The 25,633-nt window shown below is 35.7% G+C and overlaps 1 protein-coding gene across 1 annotated transcript; it reads right to left on the bottom strand.

The window, feature by feature from the left end:
• Positions 1-1,386: 1,386 nt before the first annotated feature.
• Positions 1,387-24,975, bottom strand: LOC112046861 (PAS domain-containing protein cky-1-like). The gene is made up of 11 exons (XM_024083683.2): positions 24,479-24,975; positions 13,270-13,451; positions 11,853-11,926; positions 11,268-11,357; positions 10,657-10,845; positions 9,724-9,908; positions 8,487-8,593; positions 6,610-6,760; positions 5,683-5,982; positions 3,030-3,172; positions 1,387-2,314 (listed from the first exon to the last, which is right to left on the bottom strand). Exons 1-11 carry the CDS (start codon positions 24,487-24,489, stop codon positions 2,121-2,123), a joined length of 1,626 nt encoding a protein of 541 aa, XP_023939451.1. The 5' UTR covers positions 24,490-24,975; the 3' UTR covers positions 1,387-2,120.
• Positions 24,976-25,633: the final 658 nt, after the last annotated feature.

The raw sequence follows: 25,633 nt of genomic DNA on the forward strand, positions 1-25,633 counted from the left end.
CACTAATGTATAGATTGAGGTAAATTATTAAACTACTTTTAATGTTATAAATCTATGGCTATACTAATATAATATTAGTTCCGATTACTATTTAATGACCGTACCGAATACTATTATTTAATTATAAATAGTTATAATAATATTTGTGGTGTATCTACATACATAGAATTCGCTTGAATGAATTATAAACATCTGCTTTCAATGAATATTCTAGTTAATAATAAATAGATCAATAATGATTGAAATTAAATCCTATGTATAAAAATTCTATTTTATGTGCTTTCTAATTATAAAGTTTTGTAAGGAAAATCAAGCAATTATTATAGATTAATTTGAGTAGACAGTTACAGAAAATACTTTATTCTTGTGTTTGGAAGCGCATAGTTATGCAATGCATAAATTGTACGTCTCCAACAGTTACAAAATACTTATCGCTTTAAACTTACACCACACTAATGCCGGTGAAGCTTTTATCAATTTGACGGTTGTAGCGCCGCCATTATAAAATGATCTACACTCGGTACTTCCACATACAAATTTTCAAGCCGTGTGCGAAATTTCAACAGAGTCCCTGGGGTTTTCTTAGAATGGATGCCTGTTAAGCGCTTTACATCTATTAGGAAGTGCGATACTGCCGTTAATGTAAATTGAACGCATTTTAAGCGGTTCGCAAAACTTATGTTAATTTATTAATTGGTTGAATGAATCAAACCTGGATTACAAAGTAGTATTTCTTTATGAAGTTCTTGTAATCTGAAAGTACTAAGTTAATATCAGTTTTTATATCATGTTTATTAATTACTAGGAGACGCCACGCGGTTACACTCGTGTAGTTCTTGTTCGTAGTAGAAATACATACATAAATAGCCTTCAACACCCAGGTATAGTGTAGCTTCCCAATAGTGAATTTTTTTTCATATGGGTTAATTAGTTATGGAGTCTGTTCATTGCAAACAAACAATCAGATGTTTCTTCTTTATAATATTAGTACAGATTTTGTGATGAATTTATATATTCTCTCGCATTTATATATTAAGATATCTAGAATATTCTGGTAGAACTCTTTCTTTCAGAAGATCAGATGACTTTTGGTTCTCATAGTGTGGCCAATTATACCGAAATTCAGAATACGGTTTTCGGTGTCTTTATATTTATACCAAATAAATCACTCGCAAAGGCCAAGTTAAGATTGCTATCAAAATTATACTACTACTGTAAAGTGAAGTCAAATAGGTACTATGCATGATTAATGCACTTTATAGTGATATACTTTAGATTGACTTTTACTCTGAAAATTGCTTGAAATAATTTCAGTTTTTAAAGCAATTTGAAATGGGGAAGTGTTAGGATTCTTACGAGATAGACAAAAGTAAAACAACTTTTATAGCTTTATAAGTATATTTCTGAATTTTTCTACTTAGTTTATACACAAAATAATCTACAAATAAATATTTACAAAAGTTATGCCTAGAACGTAATAGACAAAATAACTCTAAAGAATTCCTTTGGAATGCAATGAAAAATATTTGGACGGAATATTTTTTCATTTCCTTACAAACAATAATACTTTTTAATTTAATATTTATTCATTTACTATAAATTATAACTAAAAATACTGACAAACTCTTCAAAATTGAATTGAGCTTTTAAACATTTAAATTCTTATTCGTTGTTTATTGCATAGAAAGATAAATTTACAAAAAAGGAAGACAACAAACTTAATTTTAGTTTGAAATAATAAAAATATTTCTAAAAAAAACATGTCCTGGATCACACCATAATTTTTTTCCCCAGAATATTCTTTTAGCCCATTAATTACATATTTTAGACATTATTTCATTCAACATAATGTTTTCACAGTTCATCTTGCACGTCCACACAATTTCTAAAAAACGCTTCATGTAATGTCGTATTTAAAATTACTCTTCGAGTTCATTCATAGACACTACACAAGCACAAGTTAAAACCAATCTAGATTACACTATACTGAGCAGTATTGCATCTTTCATTCAAGCCGATAAATATATATTTTTTAATTTAATGGAACTTATTGCTCGGTATTGCATAAAACCGTTTATTTTAAATGCATTATAATACACTAGGTAATAATTGAATTATAGTTAGGTCACCATAGAGGCTCTTTCAGCTGGCATTGGTATCATGTTATAGGGGGTGAACCTCTGGGTATAGTCAGTGATTTTGAGGGTATCCGACCATGGCGGACTGGGGTTCCATCGGTCCATACCGTCGGTGCCTTCTAAGCTCAAAGGGCCAGGTGCTAGTCGCATCCTCTTTGCCGGCGAGTATTCTATACCTGAGGAAGAAAAATTAAATGTAATTTTTTTTTTAAGATTTCACAAAGTGTTCGCTTTAGCATTGTGTATATTTTACCCATTAATTAAATAATTGCTCAGTAACTTCTAATATAGTCCTATCAAACTTTGCAAAGTAGTAAGTAGCAAAACCGACATTTGTGCATTAGACCAATCGACCAGGAGCATTGCTGATGCGTTACTACCGTCTTTGAGGTATTTGTTTATACCCATATATGACCCTAATTATGACAACTATGACAATATAAAGGTTTTACAATAGGCTAGTGGATACTTTTTCTAAATGGTCTCATTTTGTTAATTCTCTGCGTGTTTGAAGTTTGCCAATCAACATTAGGCCAGCGAGATGGACTAGTTTTACCCCTCTCATTCTGAGAGGAGTCTCGTGCTCAACAGCATCATCATTATCAACCCATATTCGGCTCACTGTTGAGTTCGAGTCTCCTCTCAGTCTGGGAGAGGTTAGGCTAGCAGTCCACCACGCTGGCCTAATGCGGATTGGCAGACTTCACACACGCAGAGAATTAAAAAAAATCTCTGGTAAGCAGGTTTCCTCACGATGTTTTCCTTCACCGTTTGAGACACGTGATATTTAATTTCTTAAAATGCACGCAACTGAAAAGGTGGAGGTGCATGCTCCGGACCGGATTATACCGGCTATAAATAAATAAATGAAATAAATAAATATATTAGTACCTTCAATATTTGTACTAGTGCATGGGTCCTGCGTGTTGTAGTGCACATGTGTGTGGTCGTAGTACTCCCGCTTGCCGTGCATGGGGTACATGTACATGTTGCTGTTCACGACTACGTCCGGCGCGTCGCAGGGCAGCGGAGATCTAGAACAAGCATTATGATCAGTTCCTACTAGCGACTGAGTTGAACTGAGTCTACACCTCATTAGCTGCTCGATTAAGACTCAAGTATTCGTCTATTGTTGTTTTCACTACAGAATATAGGTTATCCACTTAATTGGAGATATTGATCATGTTTGAAGATCATGGATAGAAGTGACTAAGGGCCCCGTATGTATTCGAAACCAGTCAGGCATACTCCGACCTTATATCACGTGAGTTGTAGCCGTGTTTCATATCTATTAATACGAATAACACTCACGATAGTTTAAATTCTAATTAGATTTTAAAAATCTATTGAAAAGTTCGTATGTTTTTTTAACAACTATCGATTCGGAAAACAAACAGATATTACCGAGTTTATTTTTATTTTATTTTATATAGTTCTAAATTAATTGGAGAAGTGATGGTATATAAAAAAGACGGTTCAAGTCTATTAAAAAAGCTTTTTATCTATAGGCACAGAATACATATATAATATATACTAGTGGACCCGGTAAAGCTTCGCTTTCACCAATGTGCACTTCTTCCCTATCCCTACTCTACACTACTCTACCCCTACCATACCCTACCCTTTGACTCTTAAACGTTTGTATGGGAAATAGAAAAGGGTTGTTTTTATGGTTTTCCCGGCAATTATTCAAATTTTTCTCACCTTTTAAACCTTCCCTATACCTCCACGAACATTTGAAGACCAAGATAAGATTAATCCGTTCAGCCGTTCTCGAGTTTTAGCGAGACTAACGAACAGCAATTCATTTTTATATATATAGAAGATGTACAAGTAACATAGGTATATTTTGACATCACTTAAATTCCTTTTATTCAAATAAAACATAAATCGTAATTTTGAATCGGACTTACATTTGTTGTCTTTTTTTATTATTATAAAGTAATGTGGCATGGGCTTATTAAGTGTCTATACGCTACATAAAAAACAAACAAACATACAAGGTCGAGCCACAATTTGTACACGTCATGTCACAAGGGAATATAAATAAGAAAATCATCACCCTGTCCGTCCGTCTGTCCATCCGCGTAATTTGACACCTTTCATTACCATATTTATTGTGAAGTCGCAAACGAAAATAATTCTAATGCAATATCAACTTTATCACCGCAGCATAAAGTTGTAACTTGACTGGCACATCATAAAAGATTCACGATCCTCGCTCGGACTTTAGTAGGGACACCAGCTGTACTATTTACAAAGCAGGATACAAATCTACTTACGAAAAAAAAATTTTGAGACAGATATAAATTAAATCTTAGAAGATGAATCCGGATGAAAAGTATCTCAAGTAAGATAAATAAAAAACCGTTATTCATTTTATACTGGGGTTACCGAAAAAAGGTTTTTGCGAAGATAATAAAAAGTACCTATATTATTCGCGAGGGATCAAAAAATGTTTACATGCGGATCTCGGGTAATAGTTTAGTTTTTAATAAAATATCATATAAAAAAATATAAAATAGCATATTTTTCTAATAAATATGACTAATTAATAATAATTGGTGTTGAAATTTGGCATTACTGATATGGATGACATTAAGACTTGTCCTGTAAAAAATAAAACGAGTAGTACTCCTACTCTTAACCAAATACATAAATTTGAAGAGAAAGATTATAAAGCCAAGTCCGTGGATTCATTTTAGTAAGTAGTATTTGCTACGAGTATGTTTGATGGACGTTCCGAACTTGACCCTTAGAATCTGATACGCTATTAGTATATCGACTTTTTCTAAATTCGGTTGAAGTAGGTGAACTCTGTGCCCGTATCAGGAGCTAACTGTAATCTTATGTCATAACCAAAACTGTACCGTCTTCAAGGACCATTTTTGGTCAATCCGTTGACCATAAAATGCTTGTACGGATACTCTACAGAAAAAAATTATGATCTCTTTTTGCCTTGTTGGTCTTGTGTTTAGTCTGTATTATATTATTATATTAAATTCGGGTTGCACTGCATAGAACTTCAGAACGAATCTTGAGTTTGTTGTGGGCTCTTCTCGGACCAAGGCGCGTTTGGAACCCTCGTAACTTTAATTTTAAGTTTTCGTTTATTATTAATACCATTAGATTAAATTAAATTTTGACATATACCTGACCTTTCAAAAGTAAACTAAGCCTTGTAAATGAATTTTGATTTGATTTGATTAGACTCAGAGATAGATCATAGTACATAGACTACTTATCATCTTAATACATATAGTGAGTGTATCCGCGGGTATAGTCTTTTATATTATAGAGGCGGCAATTATCACCTTAAGTCTCTTTAGTCTTTCAGTTTTAACTTGCGTGGGTACGACAATAGACCAACGGGGCGGGGATCGAACCACCCCTCGGTGATGAGTCCGACCTCTCTTACCGTTGATCTATTCAGGAGATTTCTCAATTAACTTGATGTTTAAATAGGTTATTAATAAAGACCAAATAAGTAATTGGGCCAGTTGGTCCTTAAGGGCCAATAATAATTATTATTTAAAAAAGTTACCTTTCTTCACTAATAGTAGACTGAGGCGAATGCGTTGAATAATCTACAGGACCTCTATCCGTATAAACTCTTTCACATCCGTATTCATCAGTTTTATGTACATAAGGCGTCATGTGATAACCAGTGTAATCAACCTCCGGGTTTTCAACGTACTGGTACTCTTGGTAGGGGTCAGGGTAAGATGGTTCTCGTCTGAAGAACTTCTGACACCTCGGGTCCAGCATGCCACACGGTTGGTTCTGGTAGCCGTAGTATTGGTAGAGCCAAGAGTTCGCGTGCATTATTGATGCTTCTTCTTCACTATTGAATGATAAATATGTGTGAATTATCTATATCCATAGTTATAATAAATTCGTAGAGAGGTCAAAGAATTGAGTTTTTATATTTGGAAATATATTTCATACGATTATGTACAAATAGGCTAGTGCTTGGCTGCAATCACGACTGATGACAAACTACTCGTATAATGCCGTTAAAACAAGCTTGCCTTCAAGGCGCCTCGTCGTTATCAACCCATATTCGGTTCACTGCTGAGCTCGAGTGTCCTCTCAGAATAGGGTTAGGCCAATAAATCCACCACGCCGGCCCAATGCGGATTGGCAGACTTCACACACGCAGAGAATTAAGAAAATTCTCTGGTATGTAGGTTTCCTCACGATGTTTTCGCTCATCGTTTGTGACACGTGATATTTAATTTCTTAAAATGCACACAACTGAAAATTTGGAGGTGCGTGCCCCGGACCGGAATAGAACCTACACCCTCCAGAATCGGAGGCAGAGGTCATATCCACTGGGTTATCACGGCTGTAGATGAAGGCTGTGAGCAGGCGAATGTTTGAATATATTAGTAGCAAAGAAGTGACAGAAGCTGGCAGAGCATGCCAGATCTTCGCAGTGTTCACTGATTTAAATATAGGTATTTCTTACCTTAAAACTTGGTTAGTAGCCACGATGAACTGTCGCGGTGTATCGGCTGCATCTTTGACTTGTAGCACCATGTGAATCCATAGGAACTGACCGCTTCTCTGTTGGAGTTTCACTAGCAGTATGCAACACTTGTCTTGGTCAGATTGCGTTACTGTAAGAAAAACATTATTGTAATGTTTGTTTTTATAGTAATCCTTGAAATGCAGATGTTATGTGATAGGCCTAAATATACATAATATCTGCATCTGCAAATCGGTTCAGCACTTGGTAGGAATACGTCGAACAACGCATTGGTTCTTGATGGTAGAATATAGCTCGTACTTCATCGGACGAACTATGTCACAAAGGGTGTAGTGAGCCTTTGAAAGAAAGTGTGAGTGTTTTGATGGTTTACATACTTCATTTGGTAAATCAGTACATACAGGCATACATTCTGTAAATGTTGGTTTTTGTAAATATTTAATATAAATTTTACAGTCGAGAAACACTTAAAAATATTGGATCAGCTTCACACAAGAAGTAAAACTAATAGAAATTATAATTTTGTCATCAATTGTAAATTATAAAACTGTACGTATTTTTTAAAAAAGAGTTTTTTTCCGGTTTCTTCTCAGCAGAACCTGCCTTCCGAAGCAGTGGTATTAAAAAATAAATAATCAACTGACGTATCAAAAGTACTCGGTTGAAATAAATGGTTTTTGATTTTGGATATTAGCCTAAAAGTATACTCCAACCTTATTAATTCTATTTGAATACAAAAACTATATATGAGAAATATTTTTAGTTTTATTGTTCTTTGGCATTAGTTAAAATATATTATTTATAAACATACCTAATAGGTATATATAAGTAATTTGCCTCTTGTATCAATCCTTAACGAATATCGTTGTAATAGGTACTTATAATAATTATGTACAACCCTTTCTTTATAAACAAAGCATCAATTGTTACATTAGAAATTATTAATTACTATTCCGTATGCTAACTACTATGTTTATAATACTTTTATACATAGTTACAAGCGAAGTGTCGATTTAATATACAAATCATGTTCGATACATTGCGTAACAAGAATTATATTAGCATTACCACGTTGAGTTTCTTGTTAATTGTCTTGTGGTTGTAATCGAAGTATGCACACGTAATGTTTACATAGATACACGATTAAGATGCAAACAATACACCTAGTGACGGTCCGATCATCATCATTAACAATCCATATTCGGCTCACTGTTGAGCACGAGTCTCCTCTCAGAATGAGAGGGGTTATATTAATAGGATGGCACGTAGAGAATTAAAAAAAATTGCATATATGCAGGCTTCCTCACGAAGTTTTTCTTCACGAGTTCCCATCAGAGAGATTATATATTTTGTCGACTTGTTTGGTATTATAAAAGGATTTCTGTATTCTAAGGATCGGTACCAACCCATATTCGGCTCACTGCTGAGCTCAAGTCTCCTCTTAGAATGAGAGGCGTTAGGCCAATAGTCCACTACGCCGGCCCAATGCGGATTGGCTGACTTTACACACGCAGAGAATTGAGAAAATTCTCTGGTATGCAGGTTTCCTCACAATGATTTCCTTCACCGTATGAGACACGTGATTTATAATTTCTTAAAATGCACACAACTGAAAAGTTGGAGGTGCATGCTCCGCCCGGATTCGGTTCCACACCCCCGGAATCGGAGACAGAGGTCATATCCACTGGGTTACCACGGCTCTTAGGATCGCCGGACCTCAAAGGAGGTCTATCTGAAGTTAAGTATCACACAGTAGCTAAGAACATTATTATGCAACAATGCACTGTCTAGCAAGAGGCTAAAACTAAACGTTACTTATACACAGTTATGAGGTTTTTAAAAACTTTGAAACTCACCTAATCTATGTTTGGCCTGTGCTTCCCGTAGACTATCCCAATGTAGAATTTGATACCACGATACGTCGGCTAACTCGCTTTTCTTCCATCCTAAGTACCATTCGCCGCTGAAAGAATAGTCCAATTAGTTGAAGCTGTCGAAGTTGAAGTTTATTGTAGTAATGTTTGAAATTAATCTTCGTGTAGGTGTCGGTTTTGACTAGATTTAGACGTCCATTGCTGAACATAAGCCTCTTGCAGGGACCTCCAAACATAATGGTCTCGGCCAGCATCCAGCGGCTCCCTGCAACCCGTTTGATGTCCTCGTTCCAACTAGCGGGGGGTCGACAAACACTACACGTTCCGGTGCCGGGTTGCCATTCCAGCACCTAGGGACCCCAATGTTATGGAACTATGTGACCTGCCCATTGCCATTTCAGCTTTGAGACTCGCCGAGCTATGTCAGTAACTTTGATTGGTCTGCCGATCTCCTCTTTTCTAATTCGATCACGCAGAGAAACTTCATAGATCGCTCCATCGCCCGCTGAGTGACTTTAAGCCTTCTTATAAGGCCCATAGTTATAGTTCAGTTAAGTTAACCATGGGCCTATGTTATAACACCATTATTGCGGAACGAGGATAAATGTATTTTTCAAGGCACGGGGTTGTAACAGCAATTTACTGACAACTTTTCATAAAACGACAATGGGCTTCGAACCCAGGACTCCGTGCTCATGATCTGAAGCCACATTGGCTAACCATTGGAGCAACAAAACGAGCATGTAAGGCAAATTTAATGATAATTTTCTTTGAAGTTATTATTTTTGCGAGTATGTCCGAGACCTTACAAGGTTGCCTGAAATCCTTTGAGAATGTTCTTTTCAAAATAGTGCTTTATTTGCTGTAAATTTTCAGGCTTTAGTGTGTTTACTTGAAGCATGAGTTATATCTTTCTCCAACGAGTTTCCGTGATTGAACCGAAAGTTTTCAGATATAAATTAAGTTAAAATAAATTATTGTCGAATATAATTTAGGAGAATTTAGGTAATATAATTTTATACCGATTTTATGTCATCCTAAAAACCGTATACAAATACCCATTAATCCAGTTCAACACAAAAACCAATTTTGTTTTTCTTAATTTTCCACTCACGATTTCATTGACGGCGCTAACTATATCTTAAACGCCGACATTTTGTACATCTAAGGAAATATTGTATACAAACATTGTAGGTGCTTATTATCTCGCGTCACTTACTTAGCGTCTATGTGTAAAATCTTCATGTCCATGGAGTGTATGGTGGTGAATACGTTGGTAGCGCCGTGTACTACGCACTCCCTCGTCTCGGGCATCGCCAGGGGAGTGCACGAGGCTAGGAACACTGGCTCATTTCGACTGCATAGTGGTAGGTATGATACATAATGCCCTCGAACTAAAACTACCTACAAGAGATAAGTGACAGTTAGGATTTGTAATACGTCATTTGGCTTAAGAAATATATACATAATCAATATCTATATCTATACTAATATATAAAGCTGAAGAGTTTGTCTGATTGAACGCGCTAATCTCAGGAACTATCTATATAGGAACTTTTTATCGAGGAAGGCTATATTATCCCCGTTTTCCTACGGGAACGGGAAACACGCGGGTAAAACCGCGCGGCGTCAGCTAATTTGTTATCTAATGATTAGAAATAAATGATGGTTAATAATAAGTGAATAAGTTTTTGATTAAATTTATTTCAAACGCATTGTGGTTTCTGTTCCCGTAGAAATACGGATATAACAGATAGCCTATATCACTCGGGGATAGCAGCTCCAATGATAAAGTCCAGGCTTCAAATCCCGACCCGATTGTAACACGATTATCTCACTAGAATCTGACGAACTGAACGAACCTTTATATTCGTAGATCGCGTTCACTTTTATTTTTTACAAGTTAGCCCTTGACTACAATCTCATCTAATGGTAAGTGATGATGCAATCTAAGATGGAAGCGGGCTAACTTGTTAGGAGGAGGATGAAAATCCACACCCCATTCGGTTTCTACACCATTATACCGGAACGCTAAATCGCTTGGCGGTACGTCTTTATCGGTAGGGTGGTAACTAGCCACGACCGATGCCTCCCACCAGCCGAAAGGTAGTTTTCTACTTATTTATCTATTAGAGTATTAAAGTGAACTTACTTTTTGGTCACCAAATCTCATTTGGCGTCTAGCGTTTCTGGATACATTCATTCTGCAGAAGAAATGCCTATTCTTTGGTACGTTTTCAGTCTCTCCGTTGCTGCCTCTATTTAGCTCTAGTTGAACCATTTGGTGGTCCTGTCTGTCGATTATATCGTAAACACTGTCGCCGTGAATCAGAAGATCTTCCTAAAAAAAAACATTATTTTACAAATATTATAAAAAGGTAAAGTTTGTTGTATAGTAGGGGGATCTATTGAACCTTTTTTGAAAATTCTTTTTCAACTAGAAAACCTCGTTCTTTGTATATTTCATAGGCTATATTTACATCAACAACAAACAACACCCTTAAAGAAGCTTGTTTCGCTTCGGTTGTTGGATCAAAAATCGGATATAGGTAGTAAGCCTTGAAACGGCGCGTTTATGAGGAGGTTCTTCATTTCGGAGCCCTGACTAGTTGCTTCAGTACCCAAAAATCCCTGATTAGGCGAGACCATGAATAAAACTTTATTTGAAATTCGAAAAAACTTTAGGTGTGTTTCATTATAACTTAATTTCCATGAATATTGAATTTTATTTATTTAAATTTAATCAGTAGGTATTGTACAAACCATCGAGTGTCCCAAGTATTCGGCGGCGTTTTCCGATATGTACAACAATTTCCCGTTCTGTGTCATCATCATCATAAAACCGTTCATCGCCTGAAAACAATATTTACGTGTCACAAAATATGATAATATTAAAAAAACCTTTATGGGAAAGTAATAAATAATAAATCAAGTCATCACCATCATTCATAGTCTAAAATTAACATTGTTGTTTTTATTCTCTAATTAATTAAAAAATAAATAATTAAAAGACGGAATAAATGAAAATCATGAAAACTTTCATCGTCTCAAATATTATTATTAATAAGTCACTTATAATTAACAAAAATGCGAAAATAAAAAATTTCGAACGCCTGAAAATTACATTAAAAGTATCTTTGAAAGTATTCATTGCTTGAAAATATCGAATGTTTTTTTTACTCTTTCATTTATTAAAAAAAATGAGAGATCAAAAAATCATTTACATAAGTTTATATCATCACTAAGCCTTTAAATGCCTGAAAACAACATTGTAGTATCACAAATAATTTTTATTACTGCACGCGGTGATCGTAAAATGCTTGTAAACTTGAAAAAGTAAAACCATACCTTTGAAAATCCGATATTAGGTGTCGGTGGTTGTTGTTCCTTGTACTGATAACTGAAGTCGTGACTCTTAAATACTAAAACAGAAAGAAAGACGGAGTTATGGGTGAAGTAATAGCAATGGGAGATAAGATAGCGAACTAAATGCATTTTAAACGTCTTAATACGCTGTTTCGTGACTGAAGGTGAAACAAAAACTTTGGGGACGTTTTCAAAAAAACATGGCCGAGATTTTGGGATAACGGCATACGTGATGAGCTTAGCCAAAGATGCTGGGGCCTGGGAAACTGCTGGCGCGATTTTTACACGGATGTGAATGAAAAGTAGGTTCATGTAAGTAATAAATAGAATATACCTCTTTTAATGCACGATTATGAAGCAGGCAACTTTTCTACAGGAGTTTAATTTTCAAAAGCTAAATGATATCTAAGTGAATTTACGCAACACTTATCCGTTTTTGACTTTTCTTATGAGCTGATACTATTTAGACCGGCCGCATAATATACTCGTTTTTTTAGTTCGGAAAACCGAATGCATGAAATCATTCCTACTAATATCATAAACGCGAAAGTTTGTATGGATGTTTGTAACTCTTTAACGCCGCTACTACGGAAGCGGTTTGACTGAAATTTGGAATGGAAATAAATTTTACTCTAGTTTAACACATAGGCTACTTTTTATTCCGAAAAAATCCATGGTTTCCCGAGATTTGAGAAAACTAATGATTTTGATGATATGAATGTTTGTTACTCTTTCACGACTTGACTACTGAACCGAATTAGCTGAAATTTGGTATTGAGATATAGTATAGCATGGATAAACACACACACTTTTTATCCCGGAAAAATTCATGGTTCCCGAGGGATTTGTGAGAAATTAAATTTCACGCGGACGAAGTCGTGGGAATCCGCTAGTAGAAAATACAAAGACGCGTACGTACGTTTTTATCCGAGCGGAACAAATTCCGCGCATACGTAACGAATGCGAACCTTTGCGAATGAAGAAAACCGTAAAGTCTGTGGTAGTCTCACGGGATTCCAAATCGAAATTACGCATTAGAGCCCCCGCTCACTTACAACTTTTAGTTGGCCGACTAAATCGGCCGATTATAGAACAGGTATAGCGTTGTAAGCCCGCACATCTGTCCAACTATAACATGCACAATTAAAAAGTCGTCCACCTATCGGCCAAAGGATTCACCCCAGCAGGGAGACCAAACGGCCGGGGGTTAGGGCGACAGGTTAAGAAACCGGCGGACTATCCTAGCCGAGTCCAGCAAGACCGAACTGCCACGGAACCCCAGCCGCCTTAAATGGTGAGCGAGGCTGACTGGGATCAAACCATTGAGATTGAGAAAACAAATCCGAAATACGTGTATGGCCGGCCTTAGTCGGGTAAAAATAGGTTTCATGAAGGTCACCTTGCTGAAAGTAGTTCATTTTGCGCACATAGACACACACGAGGGCCATCAGCTGCAGCTGTGACAGCCTTTGTCTCGTGGAGGGCGGCAGCGGTAGCAAGTCGCGCAGATTTGATATCTCCGCGTTGATGAGGTCGCGCCGCATCTTGCTCGCGCCCTTGGTGGACTTTGTTGGCTCGAATCTGTTGACAAGGGTAATAAAGTTTTTAACATTTGCTTAGTAGAGGTTACTACACTATTGATGAGTTTCTTAACGATAAAAGTGCTTGGAGGCCATTGGATCAGCTTCCACCTTCACACAGGAAATAAAACTATAAGAAATTGTAATTTAATTGTTATCAATTGTAAATTATAATACTGTATGACTTTTTCAAAAGAGCAACTGTTGAGTTTCTTGCCGGTATCTTCTCAGCAGAACCTGCCTACCGAACCAATGGTAGAATCTTTACAAATAGTCAACTGACGTGTCAAAAGTGCTTGTAAACTGAGCCTACTTGAAATAAATGAATTTTGAATTTTTTTTTTTTTTTGAATAAAATTAGTTTAAATATCAACATCATTATTGACAAACTACGTTCGGCACACTGTTGAGTGCAATTCTCCTTTTAGAATGAGAGTGGTAAGGCAAATAGTCCACCACGATGGTCTAATGTAGATTAGCAGATTTCACACTTAGAGAATTAAGAAAATTCTCAGGTATGCAGGTTTCCTTAAGATGTTTATCCTTCACCGTTTGAGACACGTGATATTTAATTTCTTAAATGCACATAGTTGAAAAGTTAGAGGTGCATGCCCCGGATCGAATTCGAACTTATGCCCTCTGAATCTAAGGCAGAGGTCATATCCACTGGTTAAGGTATCTGTCATTTCTGAACTACAAAATCTTTTTTGTAACAAAACATTAATGAAAATTTTGGGCAGGTCTTGTTATAGCTATCGAATCTTACTATAAAAGACCGTAGATAATTATGATCCATTTTTGTAATACGTTCTAAAAGATATGACAATTTTTGTACGTCGCTATAAATATTTAAAAAAACTTTAATATTGAAGTCACGAAAATAGCACAATAGACACTTTAGAACATCTAATATTTGTTTATAGATCTACGAGTATACCTAATCTATACCAATATTTTAAAGCTGAAGAGTATGTTTGTTTGTTTTTTGTTTGTAGTTTGAACGCGCTAGTCTTAGAAACTACTGGTACGATTCGAAAAAGTCAGATAGCCCATTTATCGAGAAAGGGTATAATGCTATACATTATTCCCGTATTACAACGGGAACGGGAACCACGCGAGTGAATCCGCGCGGCCTCAGCTAGTCTATTATAAAATATACAATCCAAGTACTGCTGATATTATCAACGTTTAAAGAAATGAATGAAAATTGATTTCTCAACTGATTTAGTATTCCTGTGAAGGATATAGGAAAAGAAATTGCTTGCATTTGAAATGAACTTATATATTAGCATCACAATAAACATCTTAGAGGCGTAAGGCAATAAATCGAGGCGTCCTCTCCGTTTTTATAGTTTACGACTACGATACGTTAACGACAAACGATACTTTTCAACAAACAATATCGTATAGCAAAATTACATTTAATTTATTTGACAATTCATATTTCTCGTATGTAGCTCGTGTCTTGCTACTAACCAGCAATTAACTCAATATTTCAATTGAAATTATGTTTAATTTAGGCGTTAACTAGGCGTAAACTGCATCCACTGTAGTGCTGTAACGAATTTTGATAATTAATACTGTCAAGCAAATTTTTCCTTGAGCCTAAATATATACCAAAATCTCTATTAATGGAGATAAAAAATTCCGAGTATAGGACCGGGGTAACGTACTACACAATTTGTATAACCACACTAACGCTTTGAAAATTAATAAAATGTATAATAATGACATTATTTATCACATGATAAAATTCAAAAAATTCAAAATTCATTTATTTCAAGTAGGCTCAGTTTACAAGCACTTTTGACACGTCAGTTGACTATTTGTAAAGATTCTACCACCGGTTCGGAAGGCAGGTTCTGCTGAGAAGATACCGGCAAGAAACTCAACAGTTGCTCTTTTGAAAAAGTCATACAGTATTACAATTTACATTTGATAACAATTAAATTACAATTTCTTATAGTTTTATTTCCTGTGTGAAGGTGGAAGCTGATCCAATGGCCTCCAAGCACCTTTGTCGTTAAGGAACTCATCAATAGTGTAGTAACCTCGACTAAGTAAATGTTTTTTAACACATTGCTTAAAGTTGTGCATTGGCAAGTCCATCACAGTCCTATCAGATAAACCTATTAATCTTAATTTTACATCACAAACATAAAAATAGCTAAATATTGTCTACAATGTCGAGTTGTGTGTTCAGAAAGTGCAATAAATATACATAAACTAGTAGACGCCGCGCGGTTTTACCCGCGTTGTTCACGTTCCCGTAGGAATACGGAGATAATATAGCCTGTAGCCTTTCTCGATAAATGGGCTATCTAACACTGAAAGAATTTTCCAAATCGGACCAGTAGTTCCTGAGATTATAGCGTTCAATCAAACAAACTCTTCAGCTTTATAATATTAGTATAGATATATGATGTAAATAAAAGCAAAATTGTGCATGTGTGCGCTCAGTGGAGTAACTGGTTTTGGAACACTTTAGGCGCTGATTTTGTAAGCACGCAACATAATTATCTAATATTATAAAATATCGTTGGACAAAATGTCATCCTCAAACATTTTAAAGTGTGAGAAACGTTATCGATTGTAGAAATAAAATCGATATGGCTAGAGCTCCCCGTGGACGATCACAAGTCGTCACCGACAAAGTCGTCTAACATAAAAGCTCCGCATCCGTCGGCGCTATTACAACGATTCTAATGGTTTGCGCGTTATGGTAATATGTGTGTATCGCGCCGACATGCGAGTACACCTGTCCGGAACACTGTATCCGCGCATTGTCTATGATCCTAGAATACCCTCCGCTTTTTACGTTTCCTACTCCGTTGAGAAATTTGTCCGGCACAAACGGAGAAAATGAATAATTTGTTGAATTATTCAATTTTGTTTTTTTTTTTTTTTTTGACGACCTCCGTGGCGCTGTGGTATGCGCGGTGGATTTATTAGATGCAGGTCCTGGGCTCGATCCACGGCTGGGCCGATTGAGGTATTCCTAATTGGTCTAGCTGGTGGGAGGCTTCAGCCTTGGCTAGTTACCACCCTACCGGCAAAGACGTAGATTAAACGTTTCGGTACGATGTCGTGTAGAAACCGGAAGGGGTGTGGATTTTCATTCTCCTCCTAACAAGTTAGATTGCCTCATCACTTACCATCAGGTGAGATTGTAGTCCTTGACTACAATCTCACCTGATGGTAAGCTGACTTGTAAAGAATAAAAAGAAATCCTCCAAAACAATCCATCATCGCTACAGCTCCAAACATATCATTAGATCAGTTGTTTCCAAATCTCTAAAACAAACAATCGGGCGATTCAATCAAATTAATAAACCGGCGGGGGCACCAATCATCGTCCAACTTCCCACAATCGTCACGAATAAAAAATAAACTTAATGGTTACAAAAAGGACTCCCAGGTGAGATGAAATGCGCCGGCAAGCGCGTCGGTGCATGCTAACATGACGGGCTGGCTACTCTCTTGTGTCGAAAAAACGATGGTCGGAAGTCTGCATAATATATCAAATGTGTTACTTCTCTTTTTTAAACTGAATATAATAGTTTGATGGTAATATTGTTTCAAGACTGCTTCTTGATAGTTCTGGGTTCAATAAGGATTTAATGGATTTGACTGAGGTATCGTCATTGAAAAATGAAAAATGAAAAAATCTTTATTCGTCAACTAAGTCTTACAAACAAGTAGCAAGGGCCCTTGTACTAGGTGGAAAACCCGTATTACTGGGTGCCTCGCTCTTTCACCACACAGAAGAACCGTAGTTAACAAATAACAGAATTATAAATTATAATATATTTAGTGTGTGTGTATGTGCGTGTGTGTGTGTTATCAGTTTGTGTTTTATTTGAAATAATTGCGTCCGTATTTAAGAAAAGTTATCTTTAAGTAAAAGTTCAGTTTGTTCATAGTCATTTTCAGTTGTGTGCATTTTAAGAATTTAAATATCACGTCTCTCAAACGGTAAAGGAAAGCATCGTAAGAATTACTGCATACTAGAGAATTTTCTTTCTCTACATTAGTGAAGCCTGTCAACCTGACCACCGTGGTTGACTAATGCCTAACCCTTTTCATACTGAGAAGAGACTCGTGCTCAATAATGAACTGAATATGGGTTGTTGATGATGTTGATGATTATGTGTCTAACAGCAGGGATGTAATTATATGAGTAGACTTGGATGAAGTTTACCAGCAAGATACACTGAAGTGAATTTAGATATTAGTTCCTTAGAAAAAAGAAAATCCTGAGAAACAAGCAGGCAAATTCAATAATTTTGACATTTGTTTGTGGACATATACGAAATTTACCAATTTGATAATTATAAGTAATTCTTAAGTAATTCATGTGATTTAGTATTAATTTATTTAATGCTAACTGATCAATTTTGAGATTATAGGTAAAAATGTCATCCGATTGCTACTACAACCCTTCGACATTTTCCAGTTGACATCGTGATTTTTGTAAACAATGCATTACGTAATAGGATACGAGAAAAATACGGTTGTTATTAATTTGATATTAATTATATGTAGCTAACTTACGTCAAAGTTAGTGAATTGACCACTGGACATCCAAGTTCTAAAGCAATAACGTGTGATATTGCAATAGAGCAGTGACATGATTCTTTTTCTACGATCGCAAACGCTTAAGAAACTAGAAAATGTGTGGTCTGACAGATCTTGATCTCATGACCTGTCGATAGTAAATTCCTATACATTTTGTTAGTAGCGTTTTTCGAAGCGTTAGCGTTTGTAAAAAAAGAACCGACGTGCCACATGGCACAAGCCCTGAACTGATAATAAATTGAGGACTGCATCATTATGTATAAATATTGCATATTATGTTTCTAATATAAAAGGAATTATGCAAGCAAAGATAAAAGAAAATAGCTGAATAAAACTGTAACTTTGAGAATATTTGAAAATTATTTTGGATTATTGAAATGAGTTGCAACTCTTGCAACTTCGTCAGCGTGGAATTTGTTAGTCAAAGACTTGAATTGTCACATAACACCAATGTGATATGGAAGCAAGCTGGTCGGAAGCAGTTCTAATTCTTTAAAATTTTCCAAGTTATCACTTTTCTAAATAGATATATATGGTGACATTATCTACACTGATGCATTGGTCTTACAGAGTTCTGTCTAATCGACTATAACTTATTAAGAATGCCCCGAACTTTTTATACTAAATTCGGAACATTCTTTTACGATGATTCCGAATAAAGTGATCACATTCCTAACATAGTTAGAGCATGAAATACTTAGATTTTACGGTACTTTTTACCGTGGTCCGACGAAATTCTTCTCTATTTAATTTTATTTTCTAATTTTTTTAGTGTAACGCTTCGTTAAACTGAAACTTTGAGAAAATTATAGTATCTACCTAATAACTAATTTGTAAAAATGTATATAGTTTTCATTTTTTTTCATTTTAAATTAAATATTGCGTGCTTCAAACGGCGAATGAAAAACATCGTGAGGAAACGTGCATACCTGAGAATTTTCTTAATTCTCTATGTGTGTGAAGTCTGCCAATCCTCATTAGGCCCTCAATCCAGATCTAAGCCAATTTAGAAAATATGAAATCCTAAATTGGAAATCGAATCTAGTACGTCTCTATTGGAAACCACAGTACTACTATGCCAGAGATGTCGACAAAGACATTTTACGCGAGTGAAACCGCAAGGCATAGCTACTACTTTTTTTAATTCTTTACAAGTTAGCCCTTGATTGACATCTGATGGTAAGTGATGATGCAGTCTATGATGGAAGCGGGCTAACTTGTTAGGAGAAGGATGAAAATCCACACCCCTTTCCTCCCACCAGCTAGACCTGGACGATCTTAGATCGTTAGATGGGCCTCAAAGCGTCGCGGAATTGTCATTGGTTTCGCACATTGAGTACGTCGTCACTCGTAACACATTTCTCTTTGTTTATGTTGTGGCTTGTGTTTTTACACTTCCAAAATGAACACGAAGGCATAATTAAGGGATTAAAATAAGAAAAGACAGTAAATATTTTTTCAAGTCCACGTCCACTCACAGCATGTGCTTGTTACATACTAAGATAAGATGTGCGTCCACATCTTTGGGTAATGACATAAAATTGTGCGTTCTTTAATATGAAGGGGCCCATCTAACTATTTATATCGATGCCAATGAAGAAAACCTCAATCGGTAGCCGGGGATCGTACCCAGGAGCTCCGTTCACTGCGCCACGGAGGCCGTCGAAGTAGTTTTTCTTCATCGTACACTCTTGGCAGAGTGGTCGTGGTTGCAGCGATGAGCGACGCCTTCTGTGCAATGCTCCTCCACTTTTGGCGATTGGCTGCATTTTGAGTACACTCCGCCAAAGATGACTGTGTAGCAGCCTTAACTAAATCCGTCCAGCGGGTTGGACATCGGCCTCTGGATCTTTTGCCTTGGGCGGTTGGTAGTGCAAGGGCAACACTACAAAGCGTTCTATGCTCAGACCAATTATAGAAGGACCTGTATCGCACTCATAGTCACGAACAAAATTGTCTGTCATTTTCTAAGGGAAGCGAGCTTAGATTTGGTATATATCTTATACTAAACTAGAAGTTTATGCCCGTTTTTTACACCATTCAATTACACAAATAGGTACTTTTACGGAGCTCTTTAACCGACGAACATGATTGCAACTATGAAACATCGATTATATAGATACAGTTGTTATAATCTCATTAGATCGTTGATCATATACTTTGACAGAAAAGTAACGTCTAACGAGGCAGGTCCTATACAATAATTGGTCTGACGTTCTATAGAATCATGATTTCTGGAGATGTGGCCAAAGAACTTCAAGATCCGTAAAAGCACAGTCAACGAAAGCCTTTCTTTTATCTTTAGTTCATTGAGAAGTAGTACATTTCTATAAAGATCTTGTTTGAAAGAGCATTAATGTAGCATAACATTCCGAGCATAGTTGGGAGCATGAAATAGTTACATTTCACGGTGCGTCGCTTCGTGGAGCGCGCCGTGTAAATTGTATCTAATTCTTTGCTTCGGTACATCTGGTTTTGTTGGGCACGTGTTGGAAACCGCGTGTAAGGAAATGTTTGATTCGTTTTCTACTTTTTGTATTAAAAGAGGTACAAGTAAGATATAACGCTTAGTTTTTCATTTTTGCTTTATTTAATCACATATTTCGTTAATTATTTTAAAAAACATAATAATTTTGTCTTCCAAAGGAACTTTCTTCGAAGTGAGAAAATACCTCACTATGAGTATATGCGCTGTATCTGTCATTTATCTGACCCTTGATTTAATAGCCAAGGGTCTGTCTTTTTTAATTTTTATGTAATTATTTGACAATTTAATTAACGTTTTCAAATACGCGCTTTTAAAACGTTTGTATGTTACGTCTTTGAGGTAACCGCGATTATTGTAATAATAAGTAATTGATATATTGGTTACCATTTTTCGATCATAGTATTTAAGACGTCAGTATATTCAACAGCGTACTAATTCAGTCAAAAGTGGTCAAAACTAACTTTAATTTACTAACTTTAGTGAATTTACCCATATTTTTCTTTCAGTATTAAATTATTAATGATTATATAACTATTACTGATAACTATTAATAAGCCTACAACCACAGTAAATATTTTCTCTGCTACAACTGATATAGGATATACCGGGTATATGTTGTTCAGTTAAAGACCCTATGGTCATATGGTTTTTTAGTTTATAAGATTTGACATATATACATATAGCAAGTTACTAGTAAATTAATTACTAGTAAATACTACGTGTCGCAAACGGTAAAAGAAAATCTTCATGAGGAAACCTGCATACCTGAAAATTATCTTAATTCTCTAGTGTGAAGTCTGATAATCCACATTGGGTCAGCGTGGTAGACTAATATTACGATGATGAAAAAGTAAACAGTACAAATACTGACGATACTGAGAAGTACTGGCAACATAACCACCCATCTCTAATGTCGATTCTTCGTCGATAAAATATAGCACACGTCCATTTCCGAATACCTTTACCGAAACTATGGGCATCGACCCAACAGCGCCGGCACTTGTAAGCATTTCTCAGCAGTTAAGCCAACTGACGTGATTACTTGATTACATACGATAATTCTGTCAAAAGCGGGCAGATTTGACATAATGACGACCGAAATATTTTATCCGTTCGATCGTTCGATCGTACTGTATCGACGACGTCAATCGACGTCGTTACAATGGCGTAGTCGAGATAGATAATCAGATGTTGTATTTCGGATATTCTTTTTGTTGATCTTAGAAACATAGAGGCCAGTTTTTTTATTCAATGTTCCATGGAGTTTTAAAGATTCACTGCCTTTTATCTGTCTTGTCTATTATCTTGTAACGCGTTCAGGGGGGATACTGTTTGCTTTAAGTTGGTAATGGCGTCCGTTTAATATTTTTTTGTAAGACGTTCGTTGGTATTTTACTATTGAATTTCCTTGTACAAGTTACAAGTCTTCGGCTAGCTTAGATATCCTACAGAGATAAATTGCAATATATCATATTTCTGTTTTAGTTAGTGATTATTTTATTCTATAGATATGTTACGTGCCTACAAAAAGTGTTTTGTGTTTACTTACAATATATATTTATGTATATATAGTTTATACACTTCCTGAACACACAACTTTATATTGTAGATAATATTTAGGTCATATGCGTTTAAATAACTTTCGTTGTTTAATAAGCGATTATATGAAATTAAGATAGTTATGCACATTTGTCCGCCTTAGTTTTGATGCGCTAGTACCCTATCTCTAGTATAAAATTTTGTTGGTTTTAGTTACGTTTAGGTACTAAAGCATGTATTTGCTTTAATTAATAAGTATAAATATACTAGTGGATTTCAGTTTTTCGCAAATCTCGCAAAAACTATTTTTTCGGGATAAAAGGGATTAACACATAGGCAAGTGTTAATCTCAGGTATTATGCATGTTCGTTTTAAATTTCAGACAAATCAGCTACATAGCTAGCTTAGCTTTAGCTTCGAAGAAAGAGAAATACATTAAACAACATAAGCAATTGTTTGCCCGGAAAATCCATAGTTCCCACGGGATTAGTAAAAAACCAAATTAATTGCGGACGAAGTCGAAGTTTTGCTTTACTATTTAAGATATAAAAGAACTTTTGCGAACTTCATCGTGTGATTTTGTTATGAGGATTATAAAAACATTTTTGTTAGAATTTTAGTTACTTTTTATTTGTAAAAAGTAATTTAACAAATGGACCATTCCCTTTTTCTCCGAAACTATTCTACATGTAAAATTTAGAAAAAAAAAAATTCTTTAAGATGCAACAAATTTTTGTATTTTCTAAAAGACTAGACGTTCATAAAAAATAACAAGCACTAAGCACGAAAAATACGTTCATGTGTTATGTTATTATTTATTTTTTCACAAGGTTACCTCAACCTGAATTTACTCAGTCTATGGCGCGTTAAATTTGTATGTGCAGGGAGATTTAGTGCTTATATCACTTCCAAATAAGGCGATATCCGTTTGAACACAACTTGTGTCGTAGGATGTCTTTTTCACTTAGCACTTTAGTAACAATAAAACCTATTTTCAGCGGTTAGACTAGTTTTTTGTTTTGTTACTTTAATGGAATTATGTTTTTGTCTGAACACGGGCATACAGTTTTTACGTAATAACGAAAATAAAATTGTTATTCGTTTTCAGTCTTATGAATAACTAGCTGACGTCGCGCGGTTTCACCCGTGTGGCTCCTGTTCCCGTATAAATATAGGGATATTATATAATTTATAGTCTTCCTCGATAAATGGGCTATCTAACACTGAAAGAATTTTTGAAATCGGACCAGTAGTTCCTGAGATTAGCGCGTTCAAACAAACAAACAAACTCTTCAGCTTAATATTAGTATAGATGTTAAGCTTGTTATTAAGCTAGCCATTCACCATCCGATAAGGCCACATGCCCGCAATGCTAGGCTTAACGTCCGATAAAACTGATCGTGTGTTGGTCGCAATCAGTATTATGCCATGCACATCGCGACCAATACACGATCACTTTTATCTGCTGTCAAGCCGTTAGCGCTGCAGGCATGTGAGCTTATTAGATCATCAGTGGCTGACTTTATAGATGAAATAGTTCTATGCTTGCTAGGTCATATTTTAAAGGCCTTACAAATTCATCAGTCGATGAATTTTTAAGGCCTGTAAAATATGACACTTCGGTGACTTTGATTTATCTGCGAATCTCTTCTTTGCTGATTTGAATAGTCAGAAATACTCCGCTGATTGACTGTAAGCCTATCAATGAGGCTAGGGAATTAAAAAAGTGATATCTATACTAATATTATAAACAGGTAAAGATTGTGGTGTCGTTGTAATATCTGGATCTACTAAATCGATTTTGCAAATTCTTTTACTTCAAGGAAGACACGTTATTTATGAGTGTCATAGGCTATATTTTATCGCCGTATTCTCACGGCAACAGAAACTACGCTGGTGAAACTATAAGTGGTCATAGAATTTTCAAAATTGGTTTTGATCCAGTAGATCTGCTGCAATTAAACTTGGCAACCTATTATTTATTTAATATCACTAATAACGGATCTTTGAAAATAATGACTTGTTGAATGCTTGCAATCGCGCGCTTCCTTGTTTTTGTGCAAATCGGATTTTTACTTGATTCAAATATCAATTAAACTTGCTTGCTCATATTCTATGAAAACCGCATGAAAATCTTTTCAATATATGAAAATAATTATTGTTCTTTTTTGTATTCCATAATTTACTTAATCTTTTCTAAACTATTATTTTAGTACTCATTAGGTCGTCCCTTGAGAGTCCTTTCATAAAAATAGATGTTTTGCCTAATTAAAATTAATAACAACAATTGTACCGCAGCGCAGCATAAGGTTAAGATAACAAGTTGCAGCCATTTAAATCAAGTTTGCCTAGATAGCTTTTTTCTTGATTGTTTAGTTAATTTGTAAAAATAAATAAATAAATAAACAACAATAAAAACTTACCTTAAAAACATTTTGTCAGCGGAAATCAAACCGAAGTAAAGTCACAACACAACTCAATTAAATTCCATTTCATAAAAAAATAAATAAAAAAAAAACAAAACACGACCACACAGTGTGAACGAAGAAGTCTCAATGATAATAACAACAACCCTAATAAAAAATCACTAATTTAACGTCAAAATATAACCATAAAAGGAGCCATAAACGGCACGTGCCTGACATAATTCAACACCTATACCGCACAGAATGTCCGAAGCACGACGAAAAAAAAAACTATTTTAATTCAAAACTAATAATAACACGTCGATATATGCGTAAGCTTTTTATTAGAATGAGATTAGGCCGATCCTTAAGCTCGGATGCCGGCGTGCGCGAGCGCATCGGCCAAGCGACTATAAAAAGCCTCCAACGAAGGCTCTCTTTCCCGCTCACGTTATTTTTTCTTTTTTTTCCCAAACGAAACGCACCTTAACGAGTCTGCCCGTGCTGGGGGACAACCAATTTCAAAACTGTCTTAAACACTTTTGACTTGTCATCCTTAGAAAGTGGCTTTCGTTTTTGAGGAAAAAAAGAAAATTTTAAGGCTTCATTTTAGGGCGCATTAACAAAGTGCAACAGAGACGGATATACGATAAGTTTTCCGTTGTTTCGGCGCGAGTGGAACAGAGCGATTCTGTATTGCGGGAGTCGTTTCAAATTAATGAGTTCGAAAGGGACGTAAGTAATGTTGTAATTACGGGCCGGGTTGCGTAAAAGAGATGATGGTATAATGATTGTAATGACAGTTATTGATACTCATGTGCGTACTTGCTGTGCGACGATTTGCGAAGAGGCATGTGTTGTGAGTATCTTGATACGGAATCTCGGGCTAATAAGGTTTTAATGAGACATTGAGTGGCGCGTTTTGTACGTAGTTATGACCTTTTTTATATTAGTAACCACATTACAATTAACAAATGTTTATATGGACGGTTACTGGTTAGTGGTGGGCATTCTTTGACCAAGTATGTTTTATAGCAATTCTATACTGTGTTAATGTATATAGAGATAATTTGTTATGATATTGCAGAGATGATTGCTTGTATAGAGATGTTCTTAACAACTTTGGAATGTATTAGAATGCGAAACAGTAAATTGCGAAAAATTATTTATTAA

The sequence above is a fragment of the Bicyclus anynana genome, chromosome 22 (assembly GCF_947172395.1).
Source record: "Bicyclus anynana chromosome 22, ilBicAnyn1.1, whole genome shotgun sequence".
NCBI classification, from domain to species: domain Eukaryota; kingdom Metazoa; phylum Arthropoda; class Insecta; order Lepidoptera; family Nymphalidae; genus Bicyclus; species Bicyclus anynana.

Coding starts and splice junctions, on each gene's coding strand:
- LOC112046861 (XM_024083683.2), bottom strand. Junction 11,358..11,852: donor CTAATATCGGATTTTCAAAG/GTATGGTTTTAC, acceptor TATTGTTTTCAG/GCGATGAACGGTTTTATGAT. Junction 8,594..9,723: donor ATTTTACACATAGACGCTAA/GTAAGTGACGCG, acceptor CTATTCTTTCAG/CGGCGAATGGTACTTAGGAT.